Source organism: Suhomyces tanzawaensis (genome assembly GCF_001661415.1).
Source record: "Suhomyces tanzawaensis NRRL Y-17324 unplaced genomic scaffold CANTAscaffold_4, whole genome shotgun sequence".
In the NCBI taxonomy this organism is placed as follows: domain Eukaryota; kingdom Fungi; phylum Ascomycota; class Pichiomycetes; order Serinales; family Debaryomycetaceae; genus Suhomyces; species Suhomyces tanzawaensis.
In genome coordinates this window covers 75,408-97,595 of record NW_017963639.1, presented here as the reverse complement: position 1 = coordinate 97,595, position 22,188 = coordinate 75,408, and the positions used below count along the sequence as shown (strand labels likewise).

The window sequence follows — 22,188 nt, the reverse complement described above, 5'->3', positions numbered from 1 at the left end:
TAGCTGGGCCCTTTAATTCTTTTTAGCTAACCATTTTAGGTATAGCAGAAATTTTATTATTTTTATTCTTTTGACTTAGCCCTACTAAATACCATTAATCCTGTTAAAAAATTCGAGTTTGAGACTCTTTAATCCTTTGAATTTCATCTAGGACATTGTAGTCTAATCCCGTTAATCATATTTTACACTATATATATATTGAGTACGGCTGGTCAGAAAATTCTCCCCGTTTACTCATTTCGTCTTATCCATGCTTATTACCTTCGCATCTACTATCTAAATTACCTGAATTGGTTTCAATGCAAATATTCCTATCCAGATTCATTTCGTCTTCTTTCCATGGCCTATCGTAACATCCAAATTCCATTTGTGCTTCTTCCCATCATATTTTCCTATCCAGATAATTGTAGTGCCTTCTTACAATGGTATCCCCCTTTCTACACTGTCACTACGATACTGTAGTATCCACACATTTCGTCTATGCATCTACTGCCCGTTCAAGTCATATCTAATGTCGTTTATAATTTATACAGGATTAACTAAACATAAAGTTGAGAACCTTCTTTGGAAGCGAGCTGTTCTTGAATCTCTCGGCCTCTTCTTGCTTTTCCAAGTTGAGTACTTCTTCGTCGAAGATGGTTCTGTCGGTGTGGATGTCCATATCTTGGACTCTGATGAACAAGGTCCAGTTTCTAGTATAGATCTTGTGGCCCAAGTAGAAGAAAATCAACACAATGGCACCAAGGTACTGTTGGAAGAAGTTTTCGGCATCTGGCTTGCCGGAACCCACTGGGAATAATGCGATCCAGAATTGGGCAATCAAGATGAGAACGTGCCAGGTCATGGCGTAGATGGAGCCCCAAACACCGGTGGAAGCCACGTACCCCAAGGAGTCGAGCGAGATGTTGTTGTAGCGCAAAGCAGCTCTGAATCTGACGTGACTCATGCAAATACCGAACCAGGTGAAAAGTTGGGACAATCCGGAAATAGCCAACAACCAGTTGAAAACGGTTTCTTGCTTCTTGTAAGCAGCAATGAAACAGAAGCACCCGATGATGGAGCATGCAATCAACGATCTCAATGGTCTTCCGGCCTTGTCGATGTAGTTGAAGTAGGATGGGGCGAAGTTCTGTTCAGCCAATGATTGTAAGGTTCTAGAGGCCGAGTACAACGACGACGAGGCCACAGAAGTCACCGACAAGAGAATGACGGCGTTGATGATGGATGGAACGACGGGCACGCCGTGGAGCTCGGCAGCAAGCACGAAAGGCGAGGCGTGGGAGCCTCCACCGCCAGAGCCCATCAATCTGTCGGACTTGTAAGGAACCAACAAACCCACCATGGTCAAGGAACCCAAAAATAAGAAGAACACTCTCCAGAAGATCAACTTACAGGCAGTGGGAATGGCACGTCTGGGGTTGGACTGCTCGGCAGCAGAGAGAGCCACGAACTCACTCTGGCCCAACGAGAACGCACCCGTCACGAACACGGTACACAAACCCTTGAAGTTGGTGTAGTAACCAGGGTCGTGCCAGTATCTGCCACCAATGAACTCGCCACGAGGGCCACCACCCACGTTGACCACGATGGCCATGATAATGAACCCAGTGATCATCAACAACTTACAGGAACCCAACACGAACTCACCCTCTCCGTAACCCTTGGAGCCGTAGAAGTTGATGAACAACACCACGATGTAGAAGATCAACACCCACACGTCGGGGTTGACCTTGGTGGTCCAGTACTGGATGGTGATGGCAGCGGTGACCAACTCGATGGCAATGACGGACAACCACTGGATGCAGTAGTTCCAGGTGATGGCGAACGCCAACGACTCGTCGACGAACTTACGAGGGTAATTGTTGTAGCCTCCAGAAAGATCACTGTAGTTGACAGCCATCTCACCAGCAGCCTGCAAGGTGGGGTACAAGAACGAGCCGACGATGGCGTACCCTATGATCAAGAAGAGGGGACCTGCGTTATGTAACACCTTTCCGGAACCGACCAACAACCCGGTACCCACACCTGTGACCAAGGCCATGAGGATCAAGTGTCTTTTGCTGATACCTTTCTGGAGCTGTTTACCTGCAGCCTCGGATGCTTCCTGGCGACGGAAGCTGTCGACGAAGCGCTCCCAGCCGGAGGAGGGAGCGTCGTTGGAGAACTGGGCGTCCTCGGACGCTGTGGACGAGAAGTTGCCCTTCACCTCGGAGGAGATGGGCTTGAGCTCGATGTCTTTCATGGTGAAAGCAGATGTGACAAGTGACAGTTAGTGACTGCGTTGACAGGTGACAAGTTAGCTGTAGTGCCTGCGTTAACTGCGTTGACTGCGTTGACAGGTTAGTGACTGTGCTGGAAACTGTGAAGTCTTGTATGAATCTGCCGCCAGATGAGTAAATAAAACCGCGCTTGCTACGGAGATGCATGGATTCATATACTCGGCCAGGACGCAGCGACACACAAAACGCACGCCAGATAAGACAATACGGAGATGGAGGAGTCACGGTGGCCTGGCGAGCAATCTTATCGTGGCAACGCTACGATCTCAAGGCAGTGACGGTGACGAGATGGGCCAGCACCCGTCAAATCGACACTGCCTGTGTCTGTCGTCTTATGGTCTACACCCAGTGTCTTCGTGGACGCTGCGAGGGTCTGCTTCCAGTCCCCGGTCCTGATGATTTGCGCTAGCAGAATAGGCAGGGTGCTCTGCTAGGTTCCAGAAGCCTGGAGGGACGCTGGCGGTACCCGCGAGTGGGGACGCCCACCTTCGTTCCCACACGGCCACCACCACATCCACCACCACCAGCACAACCAGTGGTGCCATGTCCCCGCTCAGGCTCCGGGCCGCCAGATGCCTTGAGGTTGTCCTCCAGTGAAAAATGTGCCTCCGTTTCTTTTGGGACGTTTGCAGCATGCTGCATTGGGTGACACCGGCGGTCATATGCAGTCACCGCGCGCTAGCGCTGTGACGTGTACTGCAGGTGTCACCGAGGGCCCTATACGGCTGAGCTGCCAGGTGGGGAGAAAGCCTATTGTTGGGCTGGTGGACCATGAGGGGGCCTGGTGGGGCCTGGTGGGGCACTCCCCACATCCACTCACACTCCTGCCACCACCACGGCAAGTGGTGCAAAACCTGCCCCGGAGGTTCGTCCCCGCTGTCATTTTCTCGGGAGGGAAAATTTTCACCGGTGGTGCTCATCGCCGTCACGGAAACTTACGGATATGGCGAGTGGGGCGTTGGTGGAACCACTGGATGGTCAGACTTTTTGTGCGTGTGTATATATCTGCCAATGAGAGGAGGCAGCGGCGAAAACTGCCATGGAAGGAGTGCCGAAATCTGTAGTGCCCGAAAACGACGGTAGGCGGCTATGCGGTAGGCGCCTAAATGGTGGCGCCGGCATATGGCGCTCTCGGCATTACGCCTGGTGCGATGCCGGGATGAGTCAGCCATGCCAGCTGAGGGCTTTGGAACAGCCGTCACCAGCGGAGAACCACCCCTTACGGCCCCACACGAACCCCACCGCGATGCAACGGAAAGACAAGGCATTAGCCGGAAGTGTACACGTGATGGTGGGGCACTTTCGGTTGAATAGAGCTTTGTGCACGGGCGAAGTCAGTACTAAGGATGGGCTACTATGTTGTACTATATCTTGTATACTGTTCAGTAGGGTCGAGCCACCGATAAAATGTAGAGGTGAAGTTTTATGTGTGATCTGATCTAAAAAGTAATTTTTAAGTTAATTGTACTGGTTCATTTTCAGGTTAATTTATCGAGGGTATTCGACCTCTGCTTCGGTTTGCCCCATTCCTGATTTGTTCCGCCTGTTATCGTCCGTTATCTGTTTGGGGATCCTCCCTTCATTTTATCGTTATCTCTGAATTCCAACATTCTATTCTCGGTAAGGTTACCCGAAGTTAGATCATTGCTGTGTCGCATTTTGGCATATTTCCAAGCAAATGTCGTGCCTCTAGACAGATACATTACTTTGGAAGTGTTTAAAGACATCAAAGCTGCCCTTCTTTCACCTTCCTAGTTAGTGGGTTGAAATGGGTATAGCGCACCCATGACTTATTATTGTATGCTGTTGGGAAATGTAGAATGAGGCCATTAGAGATACTCGGAGTGAACTGCTCAAATTGGGGGCTTAGCTTCTAGCCGATAGCCAAACCTTATTTTAATTCTTCTATTGTGACTTGCAACGTCATGGAACTATTTCAGAGATAACAGAGTGTTGATCCTTGAACCTAAAATATTCCTAAATTTCTAATTATTCGGAGGTCGATAGACAGGAGCTATAGAAGCATGCATTTGTCCATAAAGAATCGTCCTTCATATCAATTGGCGTAGAAACTCTTCAACAGCACCTGCTTTGATGCTCTTTGGCAAAATATAGATGGTTGAAGCTTGTAAACTTGGTATCTATAATTATAAAGCGAATATCGTCGTCTATTTTCCTAGCATCGAAAGTTGATAAAGAAGAAATTTGAATGAACCATCGCTAGATTAAAGCCATCGATTGGAGAAGCTATTAGGTGTTTGAACGTTGATGTATGGCAACAATGGTAACGGTGAGTCCCACCGACTAAACCTATTATTTGAGTGGAAGATATTGTTGGCATTTAGTAATGATCTCCGGGTTGGAGAAACTATCGTAGTTGCAACGCTATGCACAACACAGCTATCGGTCAATACGTTTTGGTAGTTCGATTTCCGTGTCTGAAGTCAAGTTATGAATTAATTTGATTAATGATTACTTTAATGATTACTCGATTTACATGGCCAAAGATGATAAATGTCATGTTTAAGAATATTATTTACAAGTCAGCTATATGTTATATAGTCAAGGATAAATATCGAAGTGTACATCTCGAGTTCTGGGTGATTTCTAATCACGTCACAACTATCGGAGTGTATCTCTTTAGAAAATATGTATAACTTTCGTTGGACTTTGTCCATTCGTTTTGTCTGCCTGGTGGCATCTATTGGTCTCTATTCTGTAGTGGTATTTGTGATTACCGTGTGTTCTAGAGCATCGCCACTAAGAGAGTGGGAGTGGTGATGGTCAGTAACAATGATAATCTCCTGGGAGTAGATCGTTGAGACTATCGAGGTGGTGGCCAATATGATTATCGACCAAAAGGATGCAATCTGCCACATAACCATGATCATCGCCCCAAAGGACTCCTAGGTTTTCTATGCTATGAGAGAAAATACAATCATCCCAAATTATCCTCCTGTGATGACAATCGCCGTGAATTTCCTGTAGCCATTATCACCACCATTAGATTATCCGATCCTAGCCTAGACTCCCTCCAGTGATCTGTCTCCTGTCACTCTTATCCCCGCTTATCCTTTTGCCCATGACCTATAATCTCCATCGCCCGCGAGTCTCCCCCGGCAAGCTCGGGGTCGCCCAAGGCGTCTCCCAAGCATTCCCACGGATCCCGGGTGCCTCCCCACTTCAAGATGCTGTGGCGGTACCGCTCACCAGCAGCCCTGCTCCAGGGATCGGCCGCAAAAAGGCCCTCCCATACCCGAGCTGCGATCGCTCGGTCCAACAAGTACGAGTAGTACACCGCCCCGTACGAGAACAAGTGGGGAAACTTGCCGTGCCAGGTGGACCACTGGTCAGCAAACACCTCGAGGCGTGCCTCGAGCTTGTGGTACACAGCAGTGGAGTCTGGAGGCCCCTCACGACACATCCACTCCTCGCTGTGCAACGCTTGGTCCAACATGGCCATCTTGGATTGCATGTAGGTTTCACACTCGTCGAGCTCCATGCGCTGGCGGTGGTGCTGGGCCAACAACTGGCTCGACAACCGTGCGCCAGTTTGGTGATGGCGACCGATTTCCACCATCACCCGCGGGTCCTTACTGAACTGCTCCATCAATACAGATGGCAACTCCACGAAGTCGGTGGCACAACGTGTCCCTGACAAGTTGTGAAGCTCGGTACGTCCAAGCATGGAGTGCATGGCGTGGCCCATCTCGTGGAACACGGTATCGACCTGGTCCAAGGTAAGGAGGGTGGGGCGTGAGGCTTCTATTCCCGCGAAGCGGCCAATGGGCTCGTTAGCGCGGTGGAAATTGCACACCAACGAAATGACCGGCAACTGGTAGTCGCCATCCAACTGCACACGCGCCGACATCTGGGAGCGGTTCTCAGTGCCAAGGGCCTCGTTGAGGCGACGCAGGCACACAATAGTGAAGTGCGAAGGGAGCACCTTTGGCAGCCAGAAGTCGAGGTAGAGATACCCTAACTTGGTGTTGGAGCCCACATCGTACACGTTGAGCTTGCGCACTTGGTTGGGGTCCCAGGTCTCACCACGGAGGGTGGGCTCCGGCACGAACTTGACGTTGTAGAGGGCGGTGAACAAGCGACTCAAGCCTGCGACCACCGTACCAATGGAGAAGTAGTCGGCGATGGGTGCAGAGGGGGCCTGGGTTTTGGTGTGGTGCTGGAGGCGTGCGAGGAGGTAGTCACGGTCCCAGGGACGGATGGCGCTGGCGTCGTCGGTAAAACCAGTGGTGGAACTGGTAGTCCCACTGTTGCTAGCAGCACTGGTCTCGCCAGTGGAACTAGCTCCACTGGTACCATCGGTACCAGCTTGGCGCAACCGCGCGAGCTCTCGTGCAACCCCTCCTTCCCGCAACAGCCCCTGGAGCTCACCGAGAAACGCCTTCACATTCTCCGGTGTCCGCGCCATCTTGTGCTCGAGCTGATAGTGCGCAAACGACCGGTACCCCAACATCCGTGCCAAGTGCGCCCGCTGCTCCAAGAACCCATTGAGAGTGGCAATCTGGTCCTCGGACGAGTTGTGCAATGCTATCCAGATTTTCTTACGCACCGCCTCCGCGGGACAGTGCGTCAAAATCGTGTAGGGAATGTGGCCTGCCAACGGCACTTGCACCGTGCCACTCCCACCGCGCTGGCCCGCGCGCCCCTGGTAGCTCAAGATTTCGCTGCGGAGCTGGGCATCGGGAATCTGGGCAAACTCGGCTGCCGTCACCTCACACCAGTACGACTGGAGGTTGTGGAGCTCGTTGTTGAAGTGTGACCCCAAGAGCGAGATCTCCTGAGTGATAGACACAAACCGTGCTCGTGTAGCTGGGTCCATGTGGATTCCCGAGCGCTCGAAGTCCTGCTGCAAATACTCCCCCACCAGCACTTCCTCAGGCGTCAATTTCGCGCGCACCGAGTCGTCCGCCAAAATGTCCCGGAGGTGCTGGTACAACTCCACGTTGGTGTTGAGCTGGTTCATGTACTCAAACATGATCTCGTGGGTCTGCTGGGCAGCGTTTACCCACTTGGAGCTGGGGTGCGCTACCCGGATGAACTCTGCCACGTCGATCACTCGGCACAAGAGGTCGCTGAGCTGGTCCAATTTGCGAATGTAGGTGGCTCTTCCAGCGGCTCCCGCGCTGGCATCTGCCACCATGGCGGCTACCAACGCCTTGGCCTCCTGGAGCGACTGTTTGGAGAACTCCACGAGTCCGTGCGGTGTTGACAAGCTCTCGTTGCGGAAGAGGCCCGTGCGAGGCCCAAAGAGCCCACTGGCGCCGTCGGTGGCCTGTTTGTTGAATGCTTGGAAGTACTTCTGGTCGTCGAACACCCGCCGCAAATGGGTGGAATGAGCGTCCTCTGGCGCCGTGGAGAGCGCTGCCGACCTGACGCCGTGCTTGTGGTGGCGTAATTCGCTGGCCCTGCTGAGAAACGGGTGGCTTCTTCGAAGGGTGGCTGTTAACCTCATGGTTATAGATATCAGTGGATGGATGCCTTGTTGCCTGTATCGATTACGCTATATGTGTGGGTGAATGTGCTAGTCCTCCTTTGGTGATGTTAAAGCTGAATCAGAGTTGGTTTCCGGTCATATGACAGATATTCATCATCTATATTGTCTATCTTTTTATTATCACTCGAAAATTTGCGAAGACTAGGAGTCATGCGATCAGATCCGGTGGGGCAGATAGGAAATGACAGCCCTCCGACGGGCGCACGACTTCTAGACTGCTGGGGCTGGCATGAACAGGTGGGTGATGCTGTAGTGACTAGGACAGGATGTCGTATGGCGTGGATGGCGTGGATGCTCCTTTATCACTAAGGGTGGTAACGAAGAAGGGCTTTGGTAAAAGGCAAAAACGAAGAACTTCAACGTCCTGGGCGATAGCTCGAATGGGAAAGTTCCCAGGCAAGTCCCATAGGGAGTAATTGTGAACGTATTTGTTGAGAAGGGCAGTCTTGAAGTTCTTGTAGTTAGCGTTTTTTGTCCACTCGTGGAGCTATTGTAGATGACTTATTTTGTCCAGAATGGCACCAGGTGGTATGATGAAGAAGCCTTGCAGCAATTGCCCTTGAAATTATTAGAGCAATCGGGTCAACAGCTTCACTGGTATTCTAATTGTAGTATGACTACGTGATTCGAGGACATCCCTGGTAATCAACTGTCGTGTGACTACGCAGTCAATTACCGTTTGATTATTGAAGTTTGAGCGTCCTTCTTGGGAGCCCAATTTTGCAGGATTCTTACCACCCAGGGGTAGTTGTCATACGATATTAATCAACGAACTAACATCTTTTGTCAATACTTCTCTAGTGGCAATTCGAATTCATGAATTAGGACTCACTGGAAAACAGAAGACGATTCCAAAGTGCTCAATGGAAGTTCAACGGGTCCTGCCTCCCGCTCCCATATTTAAGCTGTTGAGAATCCACTTAGTTTCGAATAACCCAAATCTGGTTGGGTCTTTTTGCACCCACATTTATTACCTATAGAAATCTGAATCCATTTTTTGCTACTAAAGTACATTATAATTTCCTCTCTCAGATCCGTTAGGTTCTATGTCACTAGCAGGCAAACTATACTGCAAGGAAAACACAACAATAATTCCAATATTATCACCTCTAGGTGTGGTGAATATGCTGAAATCTGTTTTCATAAATTTCTTAAATGAAGTCTTTCTTCAATTTAGATAAATTATGTTACAAGCAAACCATCACAGAGTGTGAGCACAAATACTTCAACTTGAGCATCCGCTGAATTTTCACTTTAGGTAAGCATGCTTGAGGAGAGTAACGTCAAATTGTTCAAAATTTCCCAAAATTTTTACAATATTTGCCAATTCCATCAATTCGTGTTAAAGCAATACGAACAAAAAGAAGTACACCTAATCTGACCTGAATCTTGATTATCAAACACAATTATCATTATTCTTGATATGCGTTACTTTAATGCAAGGTGCAACAACATGCATGGGATGATGCGAATCGTGCAGCATACATAGTCACAAAAATTGTCTACTATTTAGACCGGTAATAGATATGGTAATTGGCTAGGTGTAAGACATCGGAGCGTACGTGCTGCTCTTCTCCTCGGAAATGTCAACCGTACATGGGAATTTATTGAGTTTTGCACCATCTTCGAATGCAATAATTCATTAGCTGTCCTTGTTTTCTACAAGGTTTCGGTCTACCCAGAATAACCACCAGCCCTAATGAATTCAATTCTTTTAACGAATTTCTAGTACATGATACTGTCACCAGTTAAGGTAACAACTATTTGCCTAGCAATATATCCTAGCCTCTGCCCGAGACACTCAATTTCCAATTTTATGGGCCAATTTTCTGTATTCATACGTGGTCGTTGACGGTTGCGAAAAGCGCACCAAAAAGCAACCGGACGATGCCCAGCAATTCACGCTCCTGGGAAACGCCAGTCCGAATGCTGGGTCCAGAAAATTTCAGCCCAGGCAGGAATACTTTGGCATTACTGGGAAGTATTCCTGGCATGTAATGACACGAATCCGCAATAATTAAATGTATTCAATAACGAATGTACGTACAATAAATGATTGAATAACCGAATGTATTCATAATGTAAAGCCATATTCCAGCATGCCACCCACAAGCCACACACACACCCACTGGCTAGTTGCCACTGGCTCATTATGACTGGCTCATGACACCCACTCTCGGTGTCCTCTCCCAAGTCTCGCAGCCACCCACCGCCCCTATTCGTGCCTGGCCCAAGTGCACTCATCCCCACCATTCAATCCACTTCACCAAACACGCTACTTCTTCCCCCACGCCTCCTCAGCACCATGTACAAACCCTCCAAAGGCGGCTCGCCGCCTGGGGCCTCCAATGCCTCTGCTAGCCAGGCCAAGAGGCGGTCTGCCAACGACTACCAGTTCGGAACTCGCATTGGTGAAGGCTCGTACTCCACCGTGTTCTCAGCGTTGGATGTCCACAACAAACAGACATACGCCATCAAGGTGCTCTCCAAACGGCACATCGTCAAGGAGGACAAGATCAAGTACGTCAACATCGAGAAAACCACGTTGCACCGCTTGGGCCAGCAGCACCCAGGCATTGTCCAGTTGTACTACACGTTCCAAGACGAATCCAGCTTGTTCTTCGTGCTCGACTTCGCCGAGTACGGTGAGCTCCTCTCGATCATCCGCAAGTTCGGCTCGTTGTCGGAGCAGGTGGCCAAATTCTACATGTGCCAGATCGTGGACGCCGTGCGGTTCATCCACAGCAAGGGCGTGATCCACCGTGACTTGAAACCCGAGAACATATTGGTGGGCCATGACTTCAACTTGAAAATCACCGACTTTGGCGCTGCCAAGTTGTTGGGCGGCTCTGACGACAATTCCGGCGAAAACATCGACTACAACGACGTCCACGAGGCTCCCGACAAGGCAGACCGCCAGGGCTCGTTCGTGGGAACTGCCGAGTACGTATCGCCTGAGTTGTTGAAGCACAACGTTTGTGGCTTCGAGTCCGACGTATGGGCCTTGGGGTGTATCTTGTATCAGTTTTTCCACGGTAATCCGCCATTTAAAGGTAATACCGAGTATCTCACGTTCGAGAAAATCATAGCCGTGGACTACTCGTTCCGCACAAAGACGCCTGTGCCAGCAGACGTGGTCCAGCTCGTGGACCAGATCTTGGTAGCAGACCCTTCCCAGAGATTGACCATTTCCCAAATCATGGCTTCACACTGGTTCCACGAGGTACACTGGGACGACCAGAACTACATCTGGGGTCGCAAAGTCCCCAGATTCGAGCCCCATGGCTCGACTCCCGCTGCCACGACATCTTCCTACATGCCTGGCCTCAAAACAGGCTCCAACAGAGATATGAAGCAGTCCAGCTCGTTTCAGCAACTCCATTCCCAGATCCAACTGTCGGACTACAACCTAATACCGTCGTTTGGATCAAAAACTGCATATCAACCAGCAAACAAACTAAAGAAGACCTACATGCCTCCACCCGCATCTCCACAGCAAATGGCTAATCCTTCCAACCAGCCATCGCCTCCCAAAGTGTCTGCCAACCAGTACTCCAATAGATTTCCTGGACCACCTCCACATCAGCTGGGTTTTCCTATGAACGGATCCAAACCAGGGCCGATCCCAGGACCCATGCCAGTTTCACACCCAGGGCCCCCAATGGGCAATGGAGCCAGTTCTAATGGCCACTCGCTTGGACCAGCTTATAATGGAGCCCTGGGAGCCCAGAGAATTAACTCTCCCTACATTCCCTCGTCCCCAAGCCAGAATTTCATAAATGCCTCGTCTCCAGAGTCACCAGGAAGAATTCCTAAGCATACCAATCTTAGATCAAAAACTGCATTCAACAACATAAGCAGTAATGGAAACGACCTGATTTCTGCGCCTCCTAGCATGCCAGCACCACCCAGTTCATCGTCACCAACAATTCCCCCACCTTCGGTGCGCAAACCTTCAGGAAGTGTCCCTACTTACAAACCAACACAGACGTCTGCACAGGTTCAGAGTATAGGTGTCCCTAGTGCCCCACACGCAGCCGCGGCAGCTGCTGCTGCCGGTAAGCAACAGCCTCCGCAACCAAAATCTTCACCTTCATTGAATCAACAAGGCTTCGCCAATAATCGCCTTGTCAAGTCTCCAACATTAACATCAAACCAATTTAAGACTTCCAAGGGCAGTGAAAAAGCTAGCGTGAAATCCAACGAGAAAGTGGACAAAGCCGAGCCCGTAAAACCAGCAAAGCCTTCTTTGGAGAACACCATCAAGTTCAGCGAAATATACAGCCTACTTGAGCCCGAAGAGAAGATCCTCAAGATGGACACAGTCTTCAAGCTGTATTTGAGCAACAGCATAGTGAAACGGTCTCAAGCCGAGCCATTGGATGATTCTGCCATCGACGAATTAATCACTCGGTTCCAGAGAGAGTTGGCCAGGAACACTGTTCCGGTGGTGACAGTAATCACTAATTTTGCCAGGGTATTTTTCATCGACGGTTTGTTGAACGTGATCTTGGTGGACTTGAAGGCCAACCAGGGGAGCGATTACCTGATGTACGATTACGAGTTTGAGAGCATTGCTGTGGACGGGGATGACAATCCCATTGATGAGGAGGTCTACGGCTACCTCATTTTGGAGTTGATCAGAGAGGATGGTGATTTGATATTCTTGAAGAGAATTGCTCCCACGGACAGGCTTTCATTGGGTGACACCGTCAAGGTGTTGGACCGAAGCGAAAACCCCGTCAAGCTTGGCAAGAATTATGGCTGGATCGAGTGCTTATTGATGGCCAAGGAGCTGATCTCCAAGCCAAAGCCCCAGGAGGAGGAAAAGCCATCCAAGGCAAAGAAAAAGGTCAAGAGCACCGCCAAAAAAGTGAAACGAACCGTTTCGACCAAATCGGAAACCACCTCGAATTCTGACAAGAAGAGCTTTGCGCATGCGGCCGCCGCAGCTGCCCATAAATAGGTAGACTCTAGAGTAAACAATGTGAATAGGCAGCCTCAGGGCACAATCGTAGCTCAAAACATATTTATTGACGGTGGATAAAAGTTCATGTATTCAGAATCTACTAGAAAGCAAGAAGATGTATGGGGAAAGGCAAGGACCAGTCAATTGAAGGGAATGCTGTATGGGCCAATGCATTAAATTGTGGCTATGTATTGAGGGAATGGTCGTTGAAAGATGAGAAATAGATTAATAGAACGGGTTCGAATGAATGCTATGCAGAAATAATGTTACCCATTTTGTTGTTGGGGGAGCAAAAAGTCATTTGGAAGCATTATGCTTACGGTTTTCATCTCGAACAGCACGAGCACGTTTAGTTAGTTCCAAACTAGGAAAAGTACGAGATTTTTGACGAAATCAGTTCGAGTACAATTTTGTTGGGAGTAAGGAACTCATTGGTACAAAGCTATTACTTTTCATATTGTCCAGTACGGGGGCAGAAGGGTTATTTAAGTTCCACTCAAAGCAGTATGAGATTTTGGTTGCAACTGTCTGGGAGTACAGGGAGTATTATGCTTGCAATAATTCCAGCTCGAATATACGAAGACGTTATTTGATTTCCACTTGAAAACGAGGGCTGAAGTGTTATCAATTTTCCAACTCGATACGAGGACCCTGATTTATTACCAACTCGTAGAGTTGGGGACCGGAGAGCTACTTAAATTCCAGCGAAAGAACAAAGAAAGTGAGTTTAATTTCCTAGAGTACGAAAATGTTATTTAACAGTAACCTACGGGAACTGAGTGTCATTGTGAAGTGTCATATAATGTCATCTCGAAACAGCGAAGACTGGAGTGCTATTTAATTCGCAGCTTGAAACTGCAAGGACTGGAGTGAATTTCCAACGGAAAATCCGAGTTGAAGGTAGAGTTTTTGGATAGCTATTGTTCCCCATACACACCCAACTGGCTTATTTACTATATACATTGAGCCAGTCGCGGTAGTAGCACCGGTCGCTGAGTGCCTTGGCAGTCTCCTCGCGCACGATGGACTCCACTGACCTCTCGTTACGGACCCACCGTTCCACCTCTTCCACCTGGGAAAACCGGCTTTCGAGCTCTGCGTTACGGTTCTTGACCGCGTAGGGATCGATCCGGAGGTTGTAGGGGTCGGGGTCGTCAGCAGAGGCTGGCTTGGGTTCAGGCATTGGGTGTTTGCCCTCGGCCTGTGCTCTCAATTGGATCGCGTAATCAGAGCAGTACTGGATGATCTGGGCCCGTGCATTCCACTGGGGCAAGATGGTGTTGGTGTAGTACACATCACACGCCTGGTTGCCTTTCAATTCGTTCAAGTGCTCGCGGATGGTGTCGTCCGTGGCTATTCTGGAGAGCCGGAGAAACGCGCGGATGCGCTGGGGCGAGGTACAGTTCTGGGGTGAGAGGAGATGCTCAGGCACCACCGACGGGGCTGGCGTGGTGCTGGTGGCAGCAAAAAACGGAGTGGCAGGCATGGTGGCAAATAGAAGCCACTAGCGGCCGCTATAGATACTCGGTCACGCGACTACTCGCACGTGAGACATACTGTTCCGCCAACGATCCATCTCCATCGAGGCCACCTGTTCATCCCATCCATCCCCAGCATGTCCCAGGAAATCGCGTTCCAGTATGCCTTCGTCATCGCCTTGATCGCGTTCTTGCGCAGACCCGTGCTGGAGTTGGCGGGCGCCGAAGTGCAAGACACGGTCCAGGAGGCCAAATGTCGACAAGAATCCGCCCAGTGGCTCGAAAAGGCGGCACTGGCGGACTTTGCCGGTATCACCAGTGATCCTACAGTCCAGGCTATCGCTAACACGCTCTACAGGCCGGAAGAGGCGCGTTTCGACGCCTCGAGCCAGCCCACCACTGAGGACTTGATTGCCAAGATCGAGCTGGCTTTGGCCAACCCCAGTGAGTGGATTTCCACCGCGTTACCATTGCTGCTGGTGGGTCCTCGATTGTACCACATATTGCATCGCGCAGCAATGGTCGCTGGTGCCAGCACCAGCACCAACTACTACCACGTCCTCACCAACGTGTGCGCAGGGTATGTGGACCAGACTCCGGGGAAAGCTCCAGCTGGCGTGCACGCTCAGGTGTACCAGCTGTTCCGCGACACCTTGGAGGTCCAGGTGGAGTTGCACGCGCTGGGCGACTCCCCAGCGTCCCAGCACACCGTACACAAGCTCAGAGAACAGGGAAACAACCTCATGTCGTCGCAGGCGCATCCCCAGGCCATCCAAATCTACACCGAGGCCATTGGATTGTGCGACCACGGATCCGCTGCCACTCTCAGCCAGCTCTACACCAACCGAGCCATCGCATACATCGCATTGAACTGCTTCCGTGAAGCGATTTGCGACCTTAACCGTGCGCTCCTCCACGAGCGCAGTTTCACGCCAGCCTGGACCCAGTTGGGGTACTGCCACTTGTACATGGGGTCCAGTTTGACGGCGTTGCAGAGCTACTTGATCGCGTTGAAGTGCCTGGCAGGCGAGGTGTTGCCTCAGCACTTCGACCCCCACGCATCCATAGACGAGTACAAGGCCACCAAGATCAGAGCCATCTTGCCTCAGTTCGTTCAGAGATTGTGCCAATCCATTAGTCTCACCGAAAAAAGAGCCTACCAACAGGGAGAGCCTCTGGGCACGATACGGGGGATAGTTAGCGACGTGCGAAGAATATTGGCGGTGTTGCGCTCGCACGCTCTGGAGGCTGACATGGAGTACTTCACCTTCTACCCAAATATCAGAGACACCATGTTCCGAACCATTTCGGAACGTATGAACAGAACCAATCCAGGCATTCTTACCCCAGAGGTCACCCAGAACATGTTGGCGTCGACTGGCACCGAAACCATAGCCATAGCCACCCCTAGAGATATCACCTCGTTGTACCCTGGAAGAAGAGCGGGCGCAGACGATCCTGCGACTGCCCCTGCCACCACTGGGGTAACCACCGAGGAAGCAGTTCCTGTGGCGCCTGCTGCTCCCAGCCGTGACGTTCCCCAGCCTGCCACAAGACCAGAGCGCACGTCTGGAATCAGAGAAATGCTCAACGACTTTGGCGACTTGATGGAAGGTAGAATAGGCAGACTGAGCACGGAGCCTGCAGACCCGGGTGCAGGTGATAGAAACGATTACCCGTTGAGAGACGCTCTCCGAGGCGTTTTGCCTGATGGCTTGACTAATATCATTTCGCAATTCACCGGCGGACAGAACAGAGTATTCGTAAACGGCAGAGAAGTGGGCGACACCAGAAGTGCCCCTGGTGCGGGAGAAACAAGCGAGGCAACAGACGGAAGAGAGGACCAGGACATGGATATCCCCGACCTCGATTAGCGGAAATCCTCTACAGTATCCCCTAGACGAACCGCAACTAGCAGCCAGTCCCGACATCCATTGACTTGTGGCAATAGAAGAAACACAGCGATGACTTAACGTAACAGTATTTGATAATTATAGACGACACCTTTCTCCGAGCTGATCAATACTTTGGACTTGATCTGTGATTAGATCTGTAGAATCTTGTAACAAAATTGATAAGATGATTATTCTTCGCTGATGGTTTTCCTTCTAACCTGATCGGAAATTTTTAGAGTTCCCGAAAGGGAGAATAAGCACGGTATGTTCCCTCTGCAGTCGTTCACCTAGAGTGGAGAAAGAAATGAAAGTAACGCAATGTTTTCTAACAGGTATGAATTATAAAATACTTGATATTATGAAACCACCAGAAAATAATCAAGTGGTACAGAATAAGCTTTTGATTAACCATAAGAGCTTGCAAATAGGTCTTAAATAAATACTGGAAGCAATACCATGCCTTTGAATCAATAGCGGGTTGATCCATCATAAGTGCACATCTGGTCCCGATGCGCAACTACCTTTAAACTACGTATTTCTTTTATAATTACATCAACCTGCCAAGCAAACACCACTGCTATTCTAATCCATATCTGAAAATATTGAAGCAGTGGTCAATAATTAATTAAAATATTGCCTGAACCACTGATTATTTATCTTGGGTAATGCCAGGCACCTCTTCAGGCACAGCCTATTTAGGCCCTACATTGGTCTTCGCTAAATGTATATATTAATAAAACACAGGCAACCTATAGAACAAATGTATGAGCGCGTGGCTGTAGAATGGAATGCAATAGAATAATCAACCGGGTGGTTACTTCTTTTCCTTCTTTTCCTTCTTTTCCTTCTTCTCCTTCTTCTCCTTCTTNTCCTTCTTTTCCTTCTTTTCCTTCTTGTCTTTCTTTTCCTTCTTGGCTGGCTTCTCTTCTTCTTCTTCTTCATCGGAGTCGTCTCTCTTTCTCTTCTTGTCCTTCTTGTCCTTCTTTTCCTTCTTCTTTTCCTTCTTTTCCTTCTTTTCCTTCTTTTCGTCAACCTCTTCGGTTTCGGATTCGTCATCAGAATCGATGGCAGCATCGGCATCGGCGTTGTAAGCACGAGCTTCGGTTATTTCAACCTTTGGTTGGTCTCTGACAACCTTGGAGGTGGTTCTCAAGTCACGGCCTTCTAAAGTGCTCAATCTGGATTCAACCTTGGCTCTGACCTCCAAACCGAAGTCACCACTGTCGTCACGCTCTTCAGCCAACGAGTCGTATCTCAAGGCAACTGCAGCCTTGGCAGCCAACACTCTGGCAATCTTACCCTTGTTCTTACCACTGGCCTGACCGACCAATGAAGCGTGGTACAACAAACCGTACTTTGGTGTGTCGTGCTTGGTCTTCAAGGCTCTGAACAACGCCTTTTCAGCACCCAAGATCTGGATGGTAGAGGCTGGGGCCTTGGCCAACGAGGTCAACGAACCAGCGTGCGAGATCAATCTGGCACCCACCAACTCACCCACCAAGGCAGTCAAGTTTGGAGCAATGGCCTTCATTCTGGAATTTAAGTAGTTCGACAATTTTTCTCTGTAGGCAGCGAACTCAACAATCTGGTCAGCAAGAGCTCTGATGTTCTCCAAGTCGGTAGCGGTGATTTCGGTACCCATGGACACTTCGGCAGCAGACTTGACTCTTTCTTCGTGCTCTTCAGGCAAGATTTCGCTCAAGTCGGTTTCAGCAGCGTTGGATCTGACACCCATGACCAAGATGATTCTGGCGTAGGCAACGGAGTCGACGATAATCTTGGCCAACTCAGGGAAGTGCCAGCCGTACCACTCCTTACATCTCATGGCGTAGGTGTTCAATTCCTTGTCCAAGTCGTCCAACAAGGCGATGGCCTGGACAATCATGGTGTCGACCTTGTCGGCCGAGAACTTCAACTTGTGACGGCCGATGGAGTGGGCCAAACCGAGGGACATTTGCTTGATGGTGGATTCATCCAAGCCTGGCAACAACTCAGGCAAGAACTCCTTGATGGCTCTGTGTAAATCGAGAGAGGCAGCGTCGGAAACAACCGAGAAGTTGAGTCCCAACTTGTTGATGGCATTACCCAACTTGGCCTCGGAAACGATCAAGGTGGCCTTCTTGTCGGACTTGACATCTTCCAACAACTTCTTCAAGTTGTCGGAGACCTTACCCTCGATGATGGCGTTGGCTTCTTCCAAGGCACTGGAGGCAGATTGGAACTTTTCGAATCTGTGAATCTTGAAGGCCTCGGTGACCTTTTCCACGGAGTTCAAGTCATTGATCAAGCTGGAGGACTTGTGGATTTTTTTATCGGAAGACTTTAATAAAGCATAACCTGCAGCAGTTTCCGTTAAGACGTAAGCCATGGTGGATGGTGAAGATGAAGGATAAAGAGATGGTGAAAAATGTGATGAGGTGAGAAATTTTCGGGATCACGGGGGAGCGCTGCACGTGACCGTCCATCGCGATCGTGGAGGCGATGGATGGAGCTGTGATTGGCGGGGAAGGAGAGAAGGGTCTTTTGGAGGGCAAATTGTGCAGTCTAGGTCTTGAACGGCAATAAGGTGCTATGGGAGATCTGGGACCAGTTTGGGCCATTTTTGGGCCGTTGTGGGATGATCCCCACTGTGGTGCTCATCGGGACTATGTGCAGGACATGGCATCGTTGGTACCAGCAGCAGGGCCGAAGAGAGATCGACAATGGCCAATAATGGGCCAAGCCAACACGGGACGAACAGTGATGGCCGGGCATGAATCTACTGGGTGGTGTTTCTCCAGCTACAGTTTTTTCCATCCAATTGTGGCAAAGCCTGTTGTAAAAACCTTTACTGCTGGAACAATAGAGGTTTCCCTAGTAGCACTGGGTGGTTGGCACTGGCACCCTGGTGATAGTGCCGTTAAATGGAGATTTTTCCCGCGACACCCTCGCTATGTCCCGCCCAAATTTGCTGTCACTCTGCGCGCTAGCTCTTCCTGGCTCTCCCTAGCTTTCCCTATATCTCCCCCAGTTCTCCCTAAACCTTTTTCCTGCCCGCCCCCCACGCACCACCATATCTCCAGAGTCTGACGCGTACTCCACCACCAAGATGGATCGCCCACATCCTCTAAAGCGCAACAACGGTCCCTCGGAGTCCATCAAGCCGTCTAGGAAGACTCACAAAACAACCTACTTCTTCGAACCCATCAATAAGCTCACCAATGACCCTCTGAAGCGCACTTCCACCACCGCGTCTTTACCCGCCCAGCACAACCCATCGGTTTCCAGGCCCAAACCACCGCCAGCTGTCGCCACCGTCCCCGATCTCAGCTCAGACGATCGAATCCAGTCATCTGACGACAAACGACCCATTATCCATGAGATTCTTGGCCACCAGAGCTCAGATGACAGCTTTGATGGAATAAGATGGAAGGCCAGCCCCACCAGACCAACCAAAGACAGAATCCCGTCGTCGCCGTTGAAGAACCTCACATCGCAGCCTGCTGGCAGCCGCAAGCATACTGTCTTATCCGAGCCAAACCTCCACAGACAGGCTCTTGACATCGAAACCAACCCAGTGCTCTCCAAGTATGGAAGCGAGTGTCACAACATATTGTCCCAAACCACACCTACTCTCAACAGAACCCACTCGGACATCTCATCCGCCGAAAGCTCCAACAAGCGCCGTCTTCACCAGCGATCTCCTAGTCTTGTGAGGGCCAAATCCAGTGGCCTCGATAGCTTGATTCGCTCGAAAACGAAGCTCCGCAAACGAGAAATCTCGTCTGCCACCAAAAATACCCTTAACAGCTGGATGGACAAGTTTGAGACCAATCTGCTTCCTAAAAACGAGAGTACAGGCGATGAAGAGGATGATTTCTCAGATGATCCCTTTTCGGACGACGATTCAGAGTTATTGGCAGCTTTAGCCACACAATCAGAGGAAACCAGCAAAACAAATAGCATCAGGACGCCACTTGCTGAAGATGACGATCCAATTGACTCTAGCCCAAAGGTGGCGAACTCGCATGTCCCTGAGCCAGTAATTTTGCACCCAAAAGAGTCGGAAGCACTGTCATCACAATTTTCGATCTCAGACGACTCAATACAAGAGTCTACAACGAATCCTCCACAAAACAAAGTTTCTGGCCCAAACCTCGCTTCTGCAGCGGCCAGTGATTCGGAAGATCCCTTCACTGATGATGACTCAGAGCTCATCCAATTATTATCTGTTTCCAATTCCAACAAGCAGAAAACACAGATAGGGTACAAGAGAAACGAATCACTTACTCAAATTGAGCGCGATGCTGTGCATGCAACTTCATTTCAGAAGAGTATACAAAAATTCGATGCATTACAGAACAAAGTCGATTACCAAGAGAAGGAAAACACGGAGGTGCAGCTTTCTTTTGAGAAACCTGATCTTAAAAGATACCAAATCAGAGAAATTCGGGAAAATTACTACGGGGAGAACTCGTCAAAACGCCAGTTAATCATGGATGTGATTGACTCAAGCTTGATTCCTCAAAAGCTTATCGTCCGAGGAGAATACACTGAACTTGAGTACGAATCTGGTGATATAATCCATGTTATTATAACTAATCCACAAGCTCCGAAATTTATTGACGACACAAACAACCTAATAATCTGGAACCCCGACACTTTGATCTCGGCCACAGCAATTTCGCAGCAACTCTCATGCCCAAGAAAGGTAGTTTTGACTAATAGACTCAAATTTCCAGGTGTTTCATCTCTTCCGCTAATTATTGGTGATATTATTCATGGCATATTCCAAGCATGTTTTATCAATAACCGGTATTCCATGAAATTCATGCTCGAGCTTACAGACCAATTCATCCAAGAATATCTCTTGAATATCTTGAGCGTTGGCCCAGAGGTGGAGCATGTAAAGGAGGATATAGTGAAACAATTGCCGTATCTATTGAAATGGTTCCAGACGTACTATCGTCAGCCTCTTTCAAAGAGGAATGAAATCGATTCTGGTTTCAACGACAAGGTCTCTTTCTCAGTAAGTGAGGTATTGTCGATTGAAGAAAACATCTGGTCTCCAATGTATGGGGTAAAGGGAATGGTCGATGCGACATTGGAGGCTAAGTTAAAAAACCAGGGACTAAATGGCTCATTCCTCATCCCGATGGAAATAAAAACGGGAAGAGAGCACATCACCCATCAAGCACAGGCGTCCCTTTATGCATTGCTTTACAAAGATAGATACGAGATGGACGTCAATTCTTTCCTTTTAGTTTACACAAAGGATGGAGTTACAAAGAAATGTGATATATCTAAGCAAGACTTGAAATCCTTGGTCAATCTCAGAAATAGGATCACCAAATATTTCAAGGGATCTACGCGTGAGTTACCACCATTGCTCAAGAGAACAATGTGTGACTTCTGTCCCGTTCAAGAAGCATGCATGACAATTAACAAACTAGACGAAGAAGGCACACCAGAAGACAGTGGAATCCCTCCAGAAATGTACAATCAAATCACTGAACATTTAAATGACAAGCAACACTATAAAGAATTTTACGACTACTGGGACCAATTGCTCACTCAAGAAGAGAGCATCCTGAGAAGGGCATTGAAGTACTTATGGGTACATACAGCCAAGCAGCGCGAAGAGCAACAAGGAATGGCAATTGGTAATTTGGTTATTGTCCAAGTTGATGAACGGCCTTTAGAAGAAAAGTTCTACTACACATTCTCCAGAAAGAATTTAGGAAGTGATTGGATTGGTAGCAAAATCGTCAAGTATGATAGGGTAATAATCAGTGACGAGTCAGGGCATTTTAATTTAGGAGGAGGAACAGTTATATCCATTAGTGGTAACACAATTGTTATTTCTACAGGCAGAAGAGTCCATTCGTCAAATTTGAAATTGAGTCAGCTGGATCTGACTCAAGAGGCTTTGAAGTCGCAACCTGGATACTCAGAACCTCATAAAGATCAGATATACAAAAGTGCATTAAGGAACCAGGTGGACTACACATCCAAGTCTACTTTCAGAATCGACAAGGATGAGTTTTTTGAAGGAATGGGACTCGCAAGGTAT

The 22,188-nt window shown here is 49.1% G+C and overlaps 6 protein-coding genes across 6 annotated transcripts; 2 read left to right on the top strand and 4 right to left on the bottom strand.

Annotated features, from left to right (window-relative positions):
• Positions 1-535: 535 nt before the first annotated feature.
• On the bottom strand, positions 536-2,242 carry GNP1 (amino acid transporter; the record flags this gene model as incomplete). Its single annotated transcript, XM_020209990.1, has 1 exon — positions 536-2,242. The coding sequence occupies one exon, from the start codon at positions 2,240-2,242 to the stop codon at positions 536-538; it is 1,707 nt and encodes a 568-aa protein (XP_020064017.1).
• Positions 2,243-5,337: 3,095 nt separating this feature from the next.
• On the bottom strand, positions 5,338-7,752 carry CANTADRAFT_51562 (metalloendopeptidase; the record flags this gene model as incomplete). The annotated part of the gene is made up of 2 exons (XM_020209958.1): positions 5,338-6,562; positions 6,620-7,752. The coding sequence occupies 2 exons, from the start codon at positions 7,750-7,752 to the stop codon at positions 5,338-5,340; spliced, it is 2,358 nt and encodes a 785-aa protein (XP_020064016.1).
• Positions 7,753-10,147: 2,395 nt separating this feature from the next.
• On the top strand, positions 10,148-12,628 carry PKH3 (protein kinase; the record flags this gene model as incomplete). The annotated part of the gene is made up of 3 exons (XM_020208816.1): positions 10,148-11,434; positions 11,525-11,923; positions 12,038-12,628. Coding segments are annotated over 3 exons (2,277 nt in total), but the record flags the coding sequence as incomplete, so codon positions are not given.
• Positions 12,629-13,709: 1,081 nt separating this feature from the next.
• On the bottom strand, positions 13,710-14,234 carry CANTADRAFT_42282 (uncharacterized protein; the record flags this gene model as incomplete). The annotated part of the gene is made up of 1 exon (XM_020208903.2): positions 13,710-14,234. A coding segment is annotated over one exon (525 nt), but the record flags the coding sequence as incomplete, so codon positions are not given.
• A 144-nt stretch (positions 14,235-14,378) lies between these two features.
• Positions 14,379-16,115, top strand: CANTADRAFT_21684 (uncharacterized protein; the record flags this gene model as incomplete). Its single annotated transcript, XM_020206725.1, has 1 exon — positions 14,379-16,115. One exon carries the CDS (start codon positions 14,379-14,381, stop codon positions 16,113-16,115), a length of 1,737 nt encoding a protein of 578 aa, XP_020064013.1.
• Positions 16,116-16,950: 835 nt separating this feature from the next.
• On the bottom strand, positions 16,951-18,504 carry NOP5 (RNA-processing protein; the record flags this gene model as incomplete). The annotated part of the gene is made up of 1 exon (XM_020211642.1): positions 16,951-18,504. One exon carries the CDS (start codon positions 18,502-18,504, stop codon positions 16,951-16,953), a length of 1,554 nt encoding a protein of 517 aa, XP_020064012.1.
• Positions 18,505-22,188: the final 3,684 nt, after the last annotated feature.